Source organism: Belonocnema kinseyi, chromosome 10 (genome assembly GCF_010883055.1).
Source record: "Belonocnema kinseyi isolate 2016_QV_RU_SX_M_011 chromosome 10, B_treatae_v1, whole genome shotgun sequence".
In the NCBI taxonomy this organism is placed as follows: domain Eukaryota; kingdom Metazoa; phylum Arthropoda; class Insecta; order Hymenoptera; family Cynipidae; genus Belonocnema; species Belonocnema kinseyi.
In genome coordinates this window covers 58007436-58022862 of record NC_046666.1, presented here as the reverse complement: position 1 = coordinate 58022862, position 15427 = coordinate 58007436, and the positions used below count along the sequence as shown (strand labels likewise).

Sequence of the window (15427 nt, the reverse complement as noted above, 5' to 3'; positions counted from 1 at the left end):
AGTATTTGTGAACTCTTTAAGAAATCATTGAAACATTTGTCAAATTTTCCTGAAATTTTTTTTAAATATTTGATAATATTTGTGAAATTATTGAAATCATTGAAAAATTATTTAAATCTTTGTCTAATCTTTGAAATATATCGGAAATTTTTATAAAATAATTAAAGTTTTTGTGAAGTCTTTTTAATCTGTCCGAAATGTTTGCAAAATATTGTTAATCTTTGTAAAATCTGTGAAATCTTTGTCTGAAATGTTAAAAAATTTTTTTTAATATTTGGTAATATTTGTGAAATTATTATAATATATGACTATATTACAAATCTATTCTCCTGCCCCCCACCTAGAGAAAAAAGGCTCCGCCGCTTCTGGATTTTGTTGGCTATTTAGTTCCCAACTGCAACCCTTCAACTTGAAATAAAGAAAAATATTTTTTCAAATAGGTCGACAAGGTAGAAAACGTGATAATCTGGGGAAATCACAGTTCCACACAATATCCGGATGCAGGCCAAGCTACAGTCGCTCTTCCTTCGGGCACAAAACCTGTGCCAGCAGCAATAAACGATGATGATTGGTTGAATGGAACCTTTTTGGAGACAATTCAGAAACGAGGAGCTGCCGTAATTGCAGCTAGAAAAATGTCATCTGCTATGTCAGCTGCTAAAGCTGCAGGAGATCACATGAGGGATTGGTGGACAGGAACTAAACCTGGCCAGTGGGTCAGCATGGGAGTCGTTTCTGATGGAAGCTATGGAATTCCGAAAGACATCGTCTTTTCCTTCCCAGTCACTATCGAGAATAAGACATTCAAAATAGTTCAAGTAAGTTTTATGCGAAAATTTGATTAAAACAGGGTATTTGGAATTCAGGGAAAAGTCAGGGAATTTTATTGGTCAGGAAAATGTCAGAGATTTTGAAAAAAAATCTTGCAAATTTCAGGGAATTTCTGTAAGAGTCACTTTTAATTCCTGTTAGGGGTATTAAATTTGAAATTTTAAGCTTGAAACTGGTTTATTCACTTAGGGATTTTGAAAATTAAATTTTACGGGAAGCCTGATATAATATTGTTATGAGTAATTTATGTGCCTTTTATTTCTATTTCTTTTTATTCAGTTGATTTTACCTGACGATTATATTTTAATTTACAAATTTTATTATTGGGTTCAAAATTCGACTGTTTTGTTAACAAAAATCGTGTGTGTGGATTGAGCATTCAACTATTTTGGTAAAAAATTAACATTTTTCTTAAAAATTTCTATTTTGTTTCAGGATTCAACTATTTTGATAGAAATTTAATAGTTTTTGGTTAGAAATGAAAGTGATTAGTTGAAAATTAGATGTTCTTTTCAGGTGAATTTAAGTTTTTTATTTTAAATTCAAATGTTTTTTGTTGAAATGTTACATATCAAATTTTTCTTTGAAATTTTGTCTTATTTTTAGTTCAAAATTTAATTATTTGGCTGAAAATTCATCTGTTTTGTTTAAAGTTAACTTTTTTTTTAATTCGTCTTTAATTGGGTGAAATTTTATCCTTTTTGTTTTGAAAATTCTCCTGCGTGGTTGAGAAATCGTATCTTTTGGTTTTTTATTTTAAATTAAAATCTATTTTCGTTGAAATATTCTCTATTATATTATTCGTTGAGAAATCATCCTTCTTGGTTAAAAATTCAATTGTTTCGCTAAAAAAATCATCTTTTTCAGTTGATAATTCCTTTTTTGATTTCAGAATTCAACTCTTTTGGTAGAATCTTTCTTGGGTAAAAATATAACTAATTGATTGAAAATTAGCCAATTATTACATTTTTCTTTCAAATTTCATCTTTTTTAGTTAAATTGTATCTTTTTGGTTCAGAATTGAACCATCTTTTTTAAATTCGTCTTTTTGAGTTAAAAATTCTTATTTTGGTTTCAGAACTCAACTCTTTTGGTAGAAATTTAATATTTCTGGTTTAAAATTAAACTAAATTGTTAAAAATTATAATTTTTTGGCTGAATTGAACTGTTTTTATTCAAAGTTATTATTTTTTTTTATTAAACTATTGCATTTTTCTTGGAAGTTTCATATTTTTTTATCGAAAAATTAACTATTTGCTTGAAAGTTCGTGTATTTTGTTAAAAATTTATTTATTTTTTGATTGAAGATTAATCATTTTAGTTGAAGATTGATCTATTTGGTACAGAATTGAATTTATTTTTAAATTCGTCTTTTTGAGTTGAAAATTCCTATTTTGTTTTAAGAATTCAACTCTTTTGGTAGAAATTAAATTTTGTTTGGGTTAAAAATGAAACTGAATAGTTGAAAATTATCATTTTTTTGCTGAATTTAATTGTTTTTTATCTAAAGTTAATTTTTTTTAAATTAAACTATTACATTTTTGTTTAAAGTTTCATCTTTTTTTAATCGAAAAATTCACTATTTGGCTGAAAGTTCGTGTATTTCTTAGACATTTTTTAAATTAAATATTGATCTATTTGGTTCAAAATTGAACTGTCTTTTTTAAATTCTTCTTTTTTAGTTGACAATCTCTATTTTGGTAGAAATTTAATCCATTTTGGTTAAAAACTATTACAAATTTCATAGAGCTTTCATCTTTTTAAATCGAAAATGTAACTATTTGTTTTAAAGTTCATGTATTTTGTTGAAATTTTGTTTTTTTTTGTTTTGTTTTGAAAATTCATCATTTTAGTCGAAAATTGATCTATTTGGTTCAGAATTGAACTATATTTTTTTAGTTCGTCTTTTTGGTTTAAATGTATATTTTTTGTGTGAAACTTCAGTTATTCCTTGAATATTAATATTTTTCACTTAAGATTAAAATCTTTATTCGTTGAAATATGTACTATTAAATTATTCCTGGAGAATTCATACTTTTGATTAGAAATTTGTATATTTTGTTCAAAAATTAAGTAATTAGTTGAATATTTAACTATTTTGTTAAAGATTGGTTGTTTTTTTAGTTGAAATATCAACTATGACATTTTTCGTTGAGAATTCATTGCTTCTTTTTGTATTTATAAAATTTAACAGTTTAGTTAGAAATTCTTTTTTTAGTGGAAAATTCAACTTCTTTGTTGAAAAATCGCTTTTTTGGATTGAAATTCATCGTTGACGTTGGAATAGTCATCTTTTTTGTTTCAAATAAATGAATAAATTTTTAATTATCAGGGAAAGGAAAGGGTCTAATAATTTTTGTTTCAATTGACATGAAAAAGTGGAAGGCGTTTAAAAAAATCACTTACCGCAAATTATTAATTTACGTGATCAAACAAAGTTTTTAAGCATTTTTTTCCCAGGGTCTTCCGCTTAACGACTTTGCTAAATCAAAACTGGATGTCACCTCCAAAGAATTACAGGAGGAACGAGCCGAAGCAACTGATGTTTTGCAGAAGTGACTAGATGGCACACATTCCTTGGAAGAAAACTCAGAGAAAATATCCAAGTTGTAAAAAAAAACTGAGAATTTATGTATCAATTGTTTGGGAATGCAGTAGGTATGCAATGTTATGTTATGTATTTCAATAAATAAACAAAACTGTGTCTATTACTTTATTTTTAGTTTCTCGTTCAAAATTTCACTCCCAAGTATCCCATTCTTTCGTTTTGACTTCAAATATTTAATTTTTTCCGAAAATAGGTTTATTTTATGAAAAGTTATTAAAAAATCATATACACATTGTGCTAACAGAATTTGTTCATGTTCTCATTTTTTAGTATAGTTTTAATAAATTTAATTTAACCTTTTATCTAAGGATTTAAGCGCTGTGATAATTTTTTTCTACTTTGAAATTGATATTTTATAAAATAAAATTTTTTTTAGAGGTATTCAAAAACTCAATATTTCAGCAGTGATTTTTAATTGCTAATTAAAATTTAAGAGAATAAAAATTTGTTCTCAAATTATTTTTTTCCTAAATTTGTTTCTAAATTACCGTAGGAAATATATTATATTTAATAAAAAAATGAATTTTACTTTTCTTTCTATTGACAGTTATTATTAATAGTACGGGTTTAAAAATATAGGACCTAATTCCAATTTTTTAAACATCTATCAATGAACAAATGATTATTTCACTTTTAATTTTATGTTTCCTTCCAATTAATCGTGGCCCAATTATATTTTATCGTGCTACGTTCAATTATTTCCTTATATACCTGCAAGTAGAACATAACTCGTTTAAAAAGGTGCACCGCAACTGTATTTATTTTATTCACACACATTCTTAATTATTAATTAGTGAAGGATGCAGCTATTTTCTAAAAAAATGGAAATAAATTATATATTCTTCCTCGTGATAGAATTTGTGACCATTAATGTAATTATAAAAATAACTTTATATTTTTTCTTGGAACTAAAAGTCAAAACAATCTTTCTCAAATTATTATTGTTGCAACTAGTGCAAGTAGAAAACATTTAAGTAGAATTTAAAAGAACATATGTACTTAAATTATGATTTTTTGTTTGTTTTTCTTTTCTCAATGCCTTCTTGTCTTAAAAATAAAAGTATTAAATTGACAATAATGGAAATCTTCTGAAACCTTTAAAAAATCTGTTTAATTATTCTCTTAAAATTAATTCTTCAAAGTAAAAAAAAAACAATTTTAATTTTTCCAGGTACCTTTACATTTTTTTATTATCTTAAATCCTTTCAAAATTTTTAAAAAGCATCAACATTTTATTTCGAAATCTTAACAAATCTTCAGTGTGTCTGAACAAACCAAATTCTTCAAAACTTTTTTTTCTAAATATAAATATAAAAACATTAAATATTTTCCCATGAATCTGGATAATTTGTTTTATTATCTTGAATCCTTTTAAAACCCTTAAAAAGCTTCTAAATTTTGAAATCTTCAAAAATCTACATTTCGTTTTTAATGTTTTGAAATCTTTTGAAATTTGTAATTATTTTTTAATCTTTTTAAAGCAATTGATTCGATTTGTTCCTAATTGTTTTTATATTCAGAAATTTTGTTGAAAATCTTGTTAAACATTCGCTTTAAATTAATTTCAAAAAATAAAAATGAATTACAAATTTTCGCGTAAATTTAAAAAAAAAAACTTATTTTCTTGAAACCTTTTAAAATTCTTCAAATATTCCTTTCTTTTTAAAAATTTTTAAATATTTTGAAAAGTTTTAAACACCACTTAAACTTACTCGGACTTTTTCTAAAAAATTGTAATATTGTGAAACTGAAAATTTTTGTTTAAAAATCTATTTCTTTTTCGAAACTTTAGGAAATCATTAAAAATGTTTCAAAATGTTTCTGAATTTTTGCTTATAATTAATTTTCGAAATAAAAAATCGTTTGAGATTTTCCCAGGAATCGCCTAAAAATTATATTTTCTAAAATTGACTAAAATACTTTAAAATTCAATAAATTATTGTCTTAAAATCTTCCAGATACTTTTAAAACTTAAAATTAAATTGTTAAGACTTAAATAATTAAAAATTGAACACTTATTTTGATAAAAAACGTTTTAGCTTGATCAACTGTAAATATAAATTAACTAATCTTTTTTTAAATTGATCTGTAATTTGAGTATTAAAAATGAATTAATAATTTCACAATACAATTCTGAATCTGATAAAAAATAATTAAATTTCAGAATTTGACGCTAGAAATTAGACTGTTCCAATTCGAAAACATTCGTAGCTAAACAAATATAAATGTTCGATTGAAACTTTATAAACTACTTTGAATTGAAAAATAAATTCAAATAAATGGATTTATAATTAATAACTTTGATTCATTTTCAAATTTTAAGTAAAGAAACGGTGCCTGATACATTCAAAACTAAATAATTTGAAACTGAATAGTTTGAAATAGAAAGTCTGGAATCGTTAACATTTCAGAGACGTAATTTTAAACTTTGAACAATAATTATTAATTTAAACAAAATTTGAGTAAGTTTAAGAGATATTTAGGAGGTTTAAAAGATTAAAACCTTATTTTTAAATTAAGAATATTCCAAGAAAATTAAATTAAATATAGATTTTTGAAGATTTCAAAATAAATTTCGAAGCTTTTTCAGGATTTTATTAGGTTTCACGATAATAACAAAAATCTTATAATTCCTAGGAAAATTTCAAAAGATTTTTTATTTTGAAAAATTAATTTTTAAGGATAAATAACGATTAAATAATAATTAATTCAGAAGAAATTCGAATAAGCTTGAGGGATATTTAAAAGTTTTCAAAAGATCAAAAACTAATATAAAAGTTTCAATAAAAAAATTTAATATAGATTTTTCGAAATTTTTGAATAAAGCATTTAGAAGCTTTTTAAGCATTTTGAAAGGTTACGGAAGAAGAAGATCCTCCAAATTAATTTCAAGAGAATGTTTAAAAAGATTGAAAAAAACATCCAACATTTCTGCAAATGAATCTATAAGATTTTAGTGCAAATATTAAAATTTTGGAGGATTTTTTTCATTTTAGGAAGAATTCAAATCATTCTAAAGATATTTAGAAGCATGAAAAAATTTCGGAAATAAATTATTATTTGAAAAGGTTAAAAATAATTTAAAACAAAAAGTTGATTTTTGAAATAATATTTTAAAGCTTCTTAAGAGTTTTGAACGGTTCCAAGATAATTAAAAAATTGACCTTGAGATATCTTGGAAAATTTCAAACTTTTATTTAAAAAAAAATTATTTTAAGAAAATATTCAAGAAGATTTCAAACAAAAACAATTTTTGATCTATAAAAAAAACGGTATGACTTGCAATTAAACTAGTCGCTTTCTGATTTAACAAGCGTTCAGTTTCGAAAAGACATTTCTAATCTTTCCATTTTTTAATATTTCTAACTTACAATTGCTTGAATGATTTAATTTTGAAAATTTACAAATTTTTTGATTTGTGGCATTAAAAATGATAACGTGGATTTATATTTTTAAATCTTTGAACTATACAATTTATAAAAGTTACAAAAAAATTAATTTTGCAATTTAACGGATTTAATTTAAAATACTTCAATTAAAAGAGTTGAAACCTTTCATTTTATACGTGCAAATTATTGAGCTTTTTAATTTAAAAAATCTGCCCGCACCGCGGGCACATTCTCATCGCGCGCCACGCGCGCGGCTCGCTGCGCTCGAAAATTTGAGCGCGCCTAGGGCGCGCGACGGCTGAATCTCTCGCGTCGCCTTCGATAATAGGTTACCTCGCGTTTCGCCCTCGAACATAATTACACCTCGCGCTTCGCGCTCGGATATTTATTCTTTGCAATTGGAATGCTTGAAAAAAACTTTATCAAAAAGATATCTTTTAGATGGCAGTATTTATATGCATCTTCATATTCTGAATTATCTACTGAATTAAGTATAGTCAAAGATTAAGTTTCTCAAAGCTCTGTAGGCTTTGAGGTACACATACTCATCGTGGCACTCGCGCTGCGCGCTCGATTTCCGACAGACATTTGTAAACAGGTTTTGTTGGATTTTTTTCTCGTAACTTTCGTCGTTTTTCGATAGATTTTTTTTTATTTTACTTTTTTCAACGTTATTTTTCACGTATAAAACAAAAAGAACGCGTCCTATCAAGAAGTGATTCTTAACGAAATTGTAGATTTTTTTTTGGGATAACCATTTTTGTTCATTCATCTTTTTTTGTATCCTACATAGTTTGTCCACAAAATGGAATTTTTTATTTTCCATTATTTTTTGTGCAATCAAAATTTGAATGATCGATTTTTGAAGAAAATCAAAAAATTTTTCATGTTGATTTTGTAGGGATTTCAAAAATAAATGTTTTTCTTCTCTTGACTTTTTTTCATATCGTGCGTTTTTCGGCTTCAAATTTTGATTTTCGGTTGATTAAAAAAATTTTGAAAACGCTATAACTCTGAGAATTTTCTTTTCATCGAAAAAAGTCATAAGGATAAATTGTTTGTTATTTTCAATACTATAAATATCCGTACATAGAATTTCCAAATTCAGAAAAAAGTGGTCTCAAAAATTTGCAAAATGCGCTCATTTTTTGAATTTTTATCAAAAATGGCTGGTTAACGAACTCGTCCTTTCTTTTAGGACCTAGAAAAAGTGTGACGAAGATGGATTTGGTTCGTTCATTTTTTCGAGAGTTATCGTGTTTACGGACGGGCGGACAGACAGACAGACGCCATCATAAAAACCTGATTTTCGGATTCAGGGGGTCTCGAAACGTGGAGATCCGTTGAAAAAGTGTGATGTCAAATTTCCGACAATTCTAATACTTTCTCAATCATAAATGATGAGAATGTAAAAATGTTGAGCTTTAATTTTAAACGTTTAAAATTCAATATAGTTTGAATTTCAATGTTTCAATTTTCTGTTCAGTTTTTATCATTTTAATGAAACAAATTGTAGCTTTAAGAGTTCGAATCTCTTAGTTTCAAGGACCGTGAGAAAATGTTGTAAGCCACGAAACGAACGGAAATTTTTTCCAAAAAGTTAATAAAAAATATAAAGTTCAAATAGGGGGCCTTTAAATTATATCCGAATTTTGAACTAGCTTTTGCGTAGAAATTTGTTGACAGACAAGGAAAAACATAATTAACATATGTTTAATAGATTTCCTGCGGAAATTTTTTCATTTTTTTGACAACGAAGCCTGATAATCGATATTATAAACAAATAATAATTTCGTAAGTAAGATCATAGATATGTCTAAACATTTAAATAAAGTTTATTTACATGTTATGAAAACTGTCTTATAATTCAATAACAAATTCACTTATTTGCCATTTAACTTATATCAATATATGTAGTTCACAAATTCTTAAATAATATTTGTGAATTATCCGGGATGGAATTGCATTCTCCTTCGTGGTCTAGTTGAAGATCTAGAAAAATTAAATATGAATTTATTAATGTGCAAAAAATAAAAATATTTCATAATTATAATGAAAACTTTTGCGTAACATTTTTTTCGTCACAATTTATGAATCTTCGCCCAATTATTGTACTAGAATATTTAAATATCATAATCTACCAGAGCGGATCCAGAGAGGGGTGATTGCCCCCCCCCCCCCCGATTTAAGAAACCATATATAAAAATGAAAAATAAGTATATCGTTCACTGTTATTTTTGACAACTAAATTTTTCTTCGCGAATTTATATAAGTGTCATCCAAAAGAATTATACATAATTATAGAAAATATTTTTATTGTAAATCAAAAACAGTTGAATTGAACGAAAAAATACGAATTTTCAACAACGTACTGTAATCCTTGAAGAAAGATTTTTCAGTGAATAAAGAAAAACGTTTCTTCCAAAATGTAGAATTTTCAAGGAAAAAAGGCGTATTTACTACAAAAAGCGGAATTAAAAAAAAAATCAATAAAAAAGATGGGATTTTAACCAAAAATATTGTTTCAAATTACAAAAAACGAACTTTCAACAAAATACATACATTTTAAAGCAAATAGTGGAATATAGTTGCCTTATACAAAATTATTGAGTTTTTAATCAAATAATTACATTTTAAATTAAAAATGAATTTTCTACCAAACTGTTGAATTTCCAAGCAAATACATGAATTTTAAGCTAAAAAATTAGATTATAACCCAAAAAAGTCGTTCGCAAATACATACATTTTTAAGCAAATATGCAGTTAAATTCTCAACCAAGAAGGATAAGTTTCTACCAAAAGAGTCTATCTTTGTATAAACTACGTAATTGTTCAATCAAATTGTGGAATTTTTAAATTAAAAGAATCAAAACAAAAAATGGGATAGTTAAATTTTTATTGAAAGAGACGGATTTTCTACCAAAGCGATACCTTAAAAACAAAAAAGTGAATTTTTAGAAGAGTAGTTCAAATTTCCACCAAGTATTGGAATTTTCGACCAAAAAGAAGGATTTTTAACCAAGAGGATTAATTTCCTACTATAAAATCGAATTCTCTATAAAATATATAAATTTGGAACCAAATAGTAGAATTTTAGAGTTAAACAATGAACGCTCTATAAAACAGTTGAATTTTGAATCAAATAATTACATTTTGAACCAAAAACATAAATTTTCAATTGAAAAAAAATTCAACAAAATACATCAATTTCTAAAGAATTAGTTGAATTTCCAACCAAGAAGATTCATTTTCTACTAAAAAAGGCCTATTTTCGACAAATCACATACATTTTGATCAACTAGTTGAATTTTCAAACAAAAAAGATCAATTTTGAAGCAAAAATAGAATAGTTAAATTTTCATTCAAAATAGATTTACAATAAAAAAGTGATTATGAATTTCTTATACAAAACAGTTGAATTTCCAATCCAAAAACAAGAAGTTTAAACCAAAAATTTAGTTTTTAATCGAATAGGTAAATTTTAGGTTAAAAAAATAGTTTTTAACCCAAAAAGGAATTTTTAGCTAGTTACGTTTCCGACTACAATAGTTAAATTTCCATAAAGAAATAATTACAATAAGAAACTACTTTTTACAAAACATTTGAATTTTCTACTGTTGTATAGAAAATTTGAATTTTCTATACAAAGTAGACGAATTTTCAATCCAACATACAAAATTATGAATCTTCAACAAAGTACTTGAATCGTCAACGAAGAAAGATTTTTCAGACAATAAAGAAAAAAGTTCTTTCAAAATATAGAATTCTCACGTAAAAAAGAGGCGCTTACTAGAATAAAGCCCAATTTCTCAACCAATGAAATTGAATTTTTAATCGAAAATATGGATCTTTAAACAAGAAAATTAATTTTCTACCAAAAAGATGAATTTTCAATCAAACAGTTGAATGTTTATTCTTAAAAAGATAAATTTCAACTAAAAATAAAATAGTGAAAATATCATTGGGAAAAATTATTATTTATCAAAACTAATTTTCTTCGAAACAGTTGAATTTTTAACACCAAAATATGAATTTTCAACAAAAAAGTTCATTTTCAACCAAACAGTTGAATCTTAAATAAAATTATGAATCAAGCAAAAAAATAAATAGCCCAATTCAGATTTGTTATGAATTTGTACACTATAATTAAAACATATAAATAAAGTGGAATATATAGCTTCATTATATTCAATTTAAAAAGTTATATTAAATCGTTATAGGAGTCAACACCCCCTTTCACACACATTCGTTAAAGAAAATTTATAATCGTCCCCTCCGAACAATTTTCTGGATCCTCCCTTGATAATCTAAATCTGATAGATAATTAGGCGAAATATCAGAAAAATAATGAATATGTACAAGTATATTTGTTAAATATTATTCTAAAACTTACCCTCATGTCCACATTTCTGGAGACAACTTAGTACACTTAAATCTGGATAAGTTTTACCATCATTTCCGCAAACTGGAGAGCAGGCATCGGGGTTTGGATCGGGCTAAAACATTATTAATTTAATTACTTAAATTTTTATGACAAGGGAAAGTTTTACAATATGGAGTAGAATCATATTTTTTACTTACAATACATGGTTCTAGACATGTTGTTAAAACAGGAAATCCTCTATTTATGACATGTATTGGCTTTATTTTACCCTGTAAGAAACAGAATCTTATTTTAAAAACATATTTAAATCTAGGTAAACTGAATTAATACAAAATGTTTTCAGAGAATGTAGAAATAAATTTCCACTGTGTGCGTTTTTTTGGTACTTGTTCCTTGTATTATAAAGCATATTTTATATAATTCTTCAAAGTAATTTAGAACCTACCGTGAACCCATCAGACACAGGATTTGCCAATATGATTGACAAGAAAGCCGCGACGACTAAAATAAAGGATTATTTAATTATTTTCAAATATATAGAAGTAATAAGTAGCTGCCATATGTTAAACAGGAAATACTTGATAAAATATGAAGTTTCAAAAACTATTTTTACCTGGTTCAATAATTAAAAATACATATGTGTTAAAAATTAAAAATACGTTAATAACAACCATGATAAAGATTGTCCATTTTATTCAGGATTAGTTACCTAAAAAGAAAGCGGATAATTTTTCTACCATCTTGAAGAACAAAAAGATTTCGTCAGGAACTTCACTCGGAGACTGATAAGAATATCAAATAAAATTGCCTTATATTTGTAAAATAAACATGCACGAAAAGCAATAAGCGAGTTTGATTTTTATTTGTTCAGCTTTTTACGTCACGAGCGTTACGAAATATATTAAAACCCAGGTTCCAAGTACCTGTATAAAATTAATATGGACCGATAGTTCATAATTATCAGTATTGTCTACAATCATTTAACTAATCTACCATTTTCACAGAATTTTACACAATATGAAATAACTATATACCTGACTCTCGGTTAAGCCCCTCGCGGTTTAACAATTCCTAGAACTTCTGGTCCACACAGTTTTTCAGCGCGCGGGGGGGAGACGGTTGCGATTCTTGCCTAAAAATCACCAGCAGCGTAGCGGAACGGCGCATTGCACGGGTACTTACATGCTGAGTTTGCGCAATATTATGCATTCCAATTGGAAACGGTTCAGCGGCCCGCTGACTGTTTACGTTTCGATAATCTCGATTTAGCAAAAAGGCTACTTGCAGACAACCCCTGACACTGTGGCTAAACCGAGAGTTATAAATCAATATTTTACTATAATAGGCATATTTTACAGTATATAGACGATACAAAAAATAAATATAAAATATGAATAAGATAATAATAATTGTAAGAAAAAAATAATACCGCTGCGAAGTGCTCTGGACGTTTTCACTATGGGTATATTTATTTGTGCTCATAGATATGAAATGAATTTGCTTCCTCATAGAGGGAGGTTTTTTCCTACCAAAAGAAAAAAACTGGATACTTCCAATATTTTTCAAACTTATGTTCCTATCTTACCGAAAATCTTATTTTAAAAAAAATCAGAGAACCAACCAATATGTCAATTGATTTGCTCTTTTACAACACATAACTTTTTAACTTACGATAGTGCTATATTCCAAATTAAAACCGCATAGAAGCAATGCAACTCTTTTTTTATCTTACTAAAAGTAGCTAATGAGTACTCAAAAATAGTTATCGAAAGTTCGTCAATGAATCAATCCAGTTGTCTCGAAGAGACGAACGAATATCATTTGGAATATTCCATAAGTTTCAAAAAAAAACTTATCAATTTAGGGTATTTCTTTCTACAACTAAGATAACGGATATTAGAAATTTCATAAAAAATACTAACAATAGCTGAAATTCTTCAGATAATTTGACTTGGAATCGCTAATTTACCAATTCAGTAAAGGAAATTTGTTCCCAAATTAAACGAAAAGGACTGTCAGCAAAAGGGAAATAATGTATGAGTGATAAAAAATATTCTATAACAATTTATAATAGAAAAAGGCTTTCCGCTTTATTGGCCTTCATTTTGTAAACAATCACAATATCATTTAGTTACAGATTTGATTTCTAATTAAACAATCAAAGCGAAATTGGTGCCTTTTTAATTGGCCGCAAATACTTTTCACTTTGCATTAAGGAAAATTCAGGAATAGGGAAAATGTACGCGACTCTATTGTAAAATCTGCTGCGAGAATTCACTATGTAGGTAACTATTTAGGAAACTACAGTCAAACCTGGATTTAGTGACCCTCCATTTAATGTATGCGAGAATTGACGCTGCGCAGTGGGGATTGATGAGAGGAGCTGCGGGAGGATATGCGGTGCTCATTCAAGCGCTGGGCTCAAATTATAGTATATAGAGTCCCATGTGGTTTCCTATATAGATTTCCCCAGATAGTTTTCTACATAATTTCCTTTATCGTATCCCACATGGGATTTTTCAACAGGGCATTGATTTTAATATCAGTTAAACTATATCGTGGTCTTTTGCAGGAGAATGGTCCCCCTGAATGCAAGGTTTCGCTTTACAGTAATTACGCCACCGTTAAAAACCTGCTTTTCTTCTTCGTTAAGTGGCCTAAAGTTTCCGGTTTTCATGTTCACTATCACCCGTTCATGATAAAAATCATATACTCCACGAACAATCCCCTCAATGTCCAAAATTCCGTAGATGTCGCCATTGAAGTTTGATACTGTAAGAAGTTTTTGGTTTGGCTTTATGTAGTGATAGGTTCGAGGCGATACATTTGATTTTTCCCATAGAAGACGATGAGGGTTGGCAGAAAAATAGAATTTTTGTAACTTTAATGGTTCGTCAAACATGAAAGTTACATCCCTGCCTGGAGATAAGTCTCCCCTGGGAGAATAAGGTCCGCTACGAATATGTGTTAAGCGAGGTGAGTTTGGACTTGACTGCGAACTTAATTCTGTAAGTGAAAATAGAAATAGATAATTTTTTATTTATATGTGTAAGTGTGTGTATGTGTGTGTGCAGATATCTAAATGTGGGTCTGGTAAGGCACTGACCAGTTTCCCCTGCTACTGGCTTAGCCCTGATCGGGCAAACTGGCAAGTGTGATACATGGCGTTTAACGCTTTTGCAGATCATTGCCCTATCTAGGGAAAACTTGTCAGAGCCTATCCAGTTTTTCTTATAGGTATGTCCTACTTTTTAAAGTTTTAATAATGATAAACCAAAACTACATTTTTACTGTTTTATTTGTTATGTATTATGTTTTACCGTATAAAATAGATATAAAAAACTATTTAATAAAAATATTGATATAATTGATACGCATAGAAACAGCAACAACCATCCAAAAATCGAAAAATGATTTATTAATTAAAAACAATGACTCTTATCAGCGCCATTTTTAAACGGGAAAAAATAGGGTCATTTCTTCACAAGTATATCGCAAGTGGTCTACTCTACTCTACCTGGAAAACCTAATAATTAAGAAAATGATTTTTCAAATTCAAGCCTTAAAAAAGAGCAGATTTTAGAACTGGTCATTGAAAAACACGAATTATTCCTTATTTGAAAATGTTCTAAAATATTGAACATTTCAAACTCAGTTTGACAAAGAAAACGAATTTCGATTTGAAAGGCTATAATTGTGTTATTTAGAACAAAAATAGATCAAAATGGAACTATATCTGAAATTTATGACTAAGTAATTGAAAAATGTCTTCAATTTTGAATTTTTACAATTTTACAGTCGTGAATTTTCATGTTGAAAGCTGAATTTTTCCATTTCATAAACTTTAATTAAATATTATTTAATGTTTTCCATTTAAAATTACTTCATTTTGAACCTTTTTTTAATAATTCAGTTTTGAAGGTATATAATTCATCATTTTTTTATTTTAGTTTTCAGCTACTCGTGGGGGCATGTTAGGAGTGTCAAATTCATATCTGATAGATGGAATTCTTCGTTGGATAATTCTCTACAGGCCCCCATACTTTCCGGGCACATTTTTTCAAACTGTAAAAAATCATTCTAAAAACTCAAAAAAAGTGATTCTTTCCCAATAATTTTACATGGGAAACTTCAAGCCAAAACCGGCAACTGTTAAAAATTAAAAAAAAATTTTTAATTAAAGAATATCTATTTTTGGATTTGGAATCAAATGGG

At 27.3% G+C, this 15427-nt stretch overlaps 1 protein-coding gene across 1 annotated transcript in view; it reads left to right on the top strand.

Moving 5' to 3' along the window:
- The window catches only part of LOC117181723 (malate dehydrogenase, cytoplasmic), a 29133-nt gene extending 25591 nt beyond the window's left edge, over positions 1-3542 (top strand). The window contains exons 4-5 of the mRNA XM_033374670.1: positions 441-818; positions 3292-3542. Of these exons, the coding sequence (XP_033230561.1) occupies positions 441-818; positions 3292-3390 (477 nt within the window). The 3' untranslated portion in view covers positions 3391-3542. The remainder of the gene's footprint in view (positions 1-440; positions 819-3291) is intronic.
- Positions 3543-15427: the final 11885 nt, after the last annotated feature.